This window comes from Emiliania huxleyi (assembly GCF_000372725.1).
Source record: "Emiliania huxleyi CCMP1516 unplaced genomic scaffold EMIHUscaffold_873, whole genome shotgun sequence".
Taxonomy (NCBI): Eukaryota; Haptophyta; order Isochrysidales; family Noelaerhabdaceae; genus Emiliania; species Emiliania huxleyi.
The window spans coordinates 10,356-15,220 of NW_005195492.1; the positions used below are offsets into that span (position 1 = coordinate 10,356).

The 4,865-nt window shown below is 64.7% G+C and overlaps 1 protein-coding gene across 1 annotated transcript; it reads left to right on the plus strand.

Annotated features, from left to right (window-relative positions):
* Positions 1–3,896: 3,896 nt before the first annotated feature.
* On the plus strand, positions 3,897–4,588 carry EMIHUDRAFT_121403 (hypothetical protein; the record flags this gene model as incomplete). Its single annotated transcript, XM_005758248.1, has 2 exons — positions 3,897–3,953; positions 4,064–4,588. The coding sequence occupies 2 exons, from the start codon at positions 3,897–3,899 to the stop codon at positions 4,586–4,588; spliced, it is 582 nt and encodes a 193-aa protein (XP_005758305.1).
* Positions 4,589–4,865: the final 277 nt, after the last annotated feature.

The window sequence follows — 4,865 nt, forward strand, 5'->3', positions numbered from 1 at the left end:
CTCTGCGGCTTATCCAAGCCCTGGTCTGCTCGCCGGCAGAGCTGGCCCGTGACGTGGACAGGTTGGCAGAAGGAAGGCTAGGTTTCCTCACGCTCTGTGCAGCGGGCGGCGCGTCCTTTGGCGCGCAGCCGCCCTCCGCCCTTCCTTCCACCCGCAAGCTACACGCCGCGGCGTACGTAGCTTGCGTGGTGACGTGCAGTGCCATGGCCAAACGCGCCCGGACGGGCGACGATCGCATGCCCTCCCTTCAGCTGCTGCACGGTTTCCTCCCTTTCCTCGCGTGCTTCCTCGCGGCCCTGGCTGTCTCGGGCCCCAGCCTCCGGCAACAAGACAGCTCCGCCCCACTGCCGCTTTCGCCGCCGCCGCCGCCGCTCTCTGCGCCGCGCTCGTGGCCGCTGCCGGCGCGTCGGAGCGTGTTCGCACCGATCCAGGTCTCGCTCGCCCTCGTCGTCGTGTTCGCCGCGTTCGTGGCCGAGCTCACCACCGACCCAACCTTCTTCCTTGGGGCCGCGGGCTTCGTGGTGCTGGTCATCGTCAACTTGGCTCGGGCCTCGCCTCGCTTTGTCGCGCGTGCGACGACGCTGCTGGCCATTTGCGTCCCGACGCTGCGTGTCGGCGACGCCCTGCTCCGCTCGCCGGCAGACCTGTCGCGTGACCTGGACAGGATGACGGAGGCGAGATTGGCGATTCTCGCACTCGCTACAGCGGTCGGCGCCTCCTTAGGGGCGCTACCGCCCTCTGCCCTCCCTTCCACCCGCAAGCTACTCGTCGCGGGTTACTTTGCTTGCGCGGCTACGTGCGGTGCCGTTGTCTTCCGCGTCCGGACGGGCGACGAGCGCATGCCCTCCTTTCACCTGCTGCATGTCCTCGCCCCCTTCCTCGCGTGCTTCCTCGCGGCTCAGCAAGCAGCAACAGTCTTGCAGAGTCGTGACTAGATAGAGAGATGGAGAGATAGAGCAATCTGACTCTGGCAACTGTCTTGTATGATCTGTCTTGCGGAGGCGGGCGCTAGCTAGGTAGTTGATCGAGGGCGCACCCCGCGCGTCAGTCGGCGCACTAGCAGTACTGAACCAGCCAGCAGTTGTTGAGTTGTCTTTGCGCTGTAGACAGCCATCACCGTCGCCCGTCGCCTAGACGCGCCCCGTGTGCGCATATGCCATATTTCTCTCCGTGCCTCCCTGGTGCACAGCCTGTGGCGTTTGTGCGTCGTGTCGTGCCGCGTCGGTTGTGCCCGAAAGTAACTTTCTTGTGTACGCTCTCAATGCACAATAGTGTCTCAAATATGTGCACATGTGCATGCACATGCACATGCACATGTGCATGTGCATGTGCGGGGGAAGGACCGTGAGTTGACGGAAATCGGAGGACGCGACCCACCTCGCCACAGACGGAGGGTCCCCCGCGCCTCGCCGCTACGTAAGACGGGCACACGCCCCGCACCGTCCGCTGTGTCCCCGTCTTTGTCCGGAGTGAAAAGTCCAACGCGCTCGTCGGTGGCGGCTTCCTCCAACCTGCGCCACGCTCGCGGCGAACCTCGACAGCGCCTTCGGTGGCATGCAGCTCTTTGCGACAGAAGCCTGGAGAGCAGCTTCTCTGCTGCTCACACGCTCTGCACAGTTGGCACAGCCTACTGTGCGGCTTCCACCAGCTGTCACAGCGATGGGCTCGCCCTCACTGGCCCTCAGTCACTTGTGCTGCGGCTTGTGTGAGCGACACTGCTCGGCGACTGCCGGCACACTGTGAGACCATGTGGTGTGAGGTAAAACCACGCTACCAGCGCTTGGTCACATCGGCCCCGAGGTCAGATCCTTCTACTCTGTTGATGACAATACTTGTCTACTGGCTGGAGCCGAGCAGGAGGGCCTGGCGCACAACCCCTGGTCAACTGAGGGTCCTTCCCCTTTACCTGTGAGCTGTGTTAGTGGATAGTGCCCAGTGCGCGCCAGTCCCGTGTCCAGTGTCGTGAGAGTGTGTTTGTTTGGTTATAAAATTCTTTCTTCTTTTTCGTACCAGTCGGCCGCAGTCGTCGGGTTGGCTGCTCACTAGACACTACTACAATTCCGTCTCCCGCGTCTGCTTACAAGAGCAAGAGAAGGCAAGCCCAGGGTACTCTTTATTAATTACCCCCCCACCCGTTACGTGTTTGTTAGCTTCTTCCTCGGGCTGTTCCATCTCCTCATCTCTTTCGACTTTCCGGCCTAGGCGGGGCGGTGGGCGTGCGGGCGGTGTGTGTGTGTGTGTGTGTGTGTGTGTGTGTGTGTGTGTGTGTGTGTGTGTGTGTGTGTGTGTGTGTGTGTGTGTGTGTGTGTGTGTGTGTGTTGTGTGTGTGTGTGTGTGTGTGTGTGTGTGTGTGTGGTGACTGCGACAAGGGAGGCGTCCTTTTTTATATAGGAAGGTGAAGATGAGCCCGCTGAGTGAGGCGCAGTGCTCTTGGAAAGGCGGTTAGTGGTGCACTAACCCCGAGAAAGAAACGCTTCGGGTCACTCCTCATCGCAAACCCTGTCAGCAGTCCTCCTCCGGGAATGTACGTAGGAGCCACATACAACGAAGAACAGTCAGGCTCGGACTGGACACCAGCGCGGTATAACAGAGATATCTCTCTTTGGTGTATCCAATCAATGGAACAAAAGCGGAAAAAATCCAAGAGAAATCCAAACTGTCGCTCCCCTTTCTCCCGGCCGGGGTGGGGCGCGCGCGGGGGCGGGGGGTGTGCGGCGGGTATGCGGGGCGGGATGTCTGTGGGACCGAGAGAGCGATGTGCTTGTGTCCGCCTTGCGTTTGTTTCATTACATCGAAGGCTAGCTCAGAAAAAACTCCGTCCCGTGGTGAGCAGATTCCCAGATTCTCCAGATTCCCAGATTCTCCACACCAATCCTCGCTACCCAACGCGGCCAAAGGATATCCACCTCGAGAACCTCGAGAATTGAGCTAAAAAACATGTCCGCCTTGCGTTGTTTCATAACATCGAAGGCTAAGCTCACTTGGCACCAGCCAGGCAGTTGATTTGGCCCTGGCACCAGCCTTGGCAGTTGAGTTGGCCTTGGCACCAGCCTTGGCGGGCGGGCACGCGGGACATGCACAGGCGCCAAGGGGCGCAGCGCCGACAATCACGGCGGTGATTGCGGCGCAGGTGGGGGGACGGGAAGTCCGTCGGCGTTGCCGGGGGCCCAAGGAAGCGCGAGGGAAAAATTCCGCCGCTGAGGGCGCTCGTGCGGCAATAGCCGGGTGGAGGGGGGAGCGTGCCGGACGGGGCGTCGTCGCGCCGTCCGACGGTCTGCTGCCCCGCGCAGCAACCGTCGGGCGACGACCCGGGGGCCAAAAACCCGGCGACGACGGCGCTCTGGATGGGGCGTGACCTCCTGCCTCCAACCTCCTTCCTTTTTGAGCAGGTGTGACGCCGCGCGAGCGACGCTCCGAGATCGCCCGAGATAGCGCGGCGCGGCCCCGAGATCGCCCGAGATAGCGCGAGATCGCCCGAGATCGCGCGGCGCGGCCCGAGATCGCCCGAGATCGCGCGGCGCGGCCCGGGGCGGGGTGGGTGGGTTGGGAGCGAGGGGGCGGAAGTGCTCAGTGCGGTAGATGGTCAGCTCGAGGCGCGTGAGCCGGACCTGTGAGCCGGACCACCCCCTCTTGAACCCTGCGTTGTTGAGCCAGGACTCAACATACTCGGGCTGTCGCCGTCCCAAACTGTCACTCCCCTCTCTCCCGGCCGGGGTGGGGCGCGCGCGGGGGCGGCGGGTGTGCGGCGAGTGTGCGGGATGTCTGTGGGCCCGAGAGCGATATGCCATGTCCGCCTTGCGTTGTTTCAAAACATCGAAGGCTAAGCTCAAAAAAAAAACTCACGCGCGTGGCGCAGGCTGCCAGCGTCTGCTCTCCACAGCGCCCCGAGCGCCAAGATGGCGGCGATGACTAGCCTGCACGCGCAAGGCATCCCCCGCAGCGGCAAGATGCTGGTGCGCCGCTCACCCCGGCGGGAGTGCGGGCTCTTGTCCTCTCTGCATGAGCGCACGTGTGCGCGCACCGCCGCCGCCGTCTCTGCCGAGGCGCCCCCTGCCCGCCGCAGGCGCTCATCAACTACCGGATGCGGATCACCATCCAGGACTCGCGGACGTTCGTCGGCAAATTCATGGCCTTTGACAAGTACATGAACCTGATCCTGTCCGACACCGAAGAGTTCCGCAAGGTGACGATCAAGGGGAAGAAGGAGGAGCGGGAGGAGAAGCGGACGCTGGGCCTGGTGCTCGTGCGCGGCGAGACCGTCGTATCCATGTCGGTCGAGGGGCCCCCGCCCCAGGACGACCGGCGCAAACCCGTCGCGGGTGCCGAGGGCGGGCCCGGGGTCGCAAAGGCTGCGGGCCGGGGCATGGCGATTGCGCCGCAGACGGCGCCGGCGGGCCTCGCCGGGCCGGTGCGCGGCATCGGCGGGCCGGCGATGGGCGCGATGCAGCCGCAGACTGCGGCGACCGCGGCGCCGCAGATGTACCCGCGGCCGGCTGGAGCGCCCCCCGGCATGCCGCCGCCCGGCATGCCGCCACCCGGCGCGCGCGGACCCTCCCCCCCCCCCCCCTCCCGTTGCGCTTCGCCGTAGCTCAGACCGGACGCCACCGCTGCGCTCGTAGGCATGGCGCCGCCGGGCATGATGCCCCCCCGCGGGCCGCCGCCCGGCATGCCGCCGATGGGCATGCCTCCGCCGGGCGCGCGCGTCGAGCGTCCTGCCGCCGCAAAAAAGAAAAAACGTCGCGAGACGGAATGCATTGGTTGTAGGCATGCCGCCGCCGGGCATGATGCCGCCGCGGGGCCCTCCGCCTGGGATGCCACCGCGGGGGATGCCACCGCCGGGCATGCCGCCCATGGGCATGCCGCCG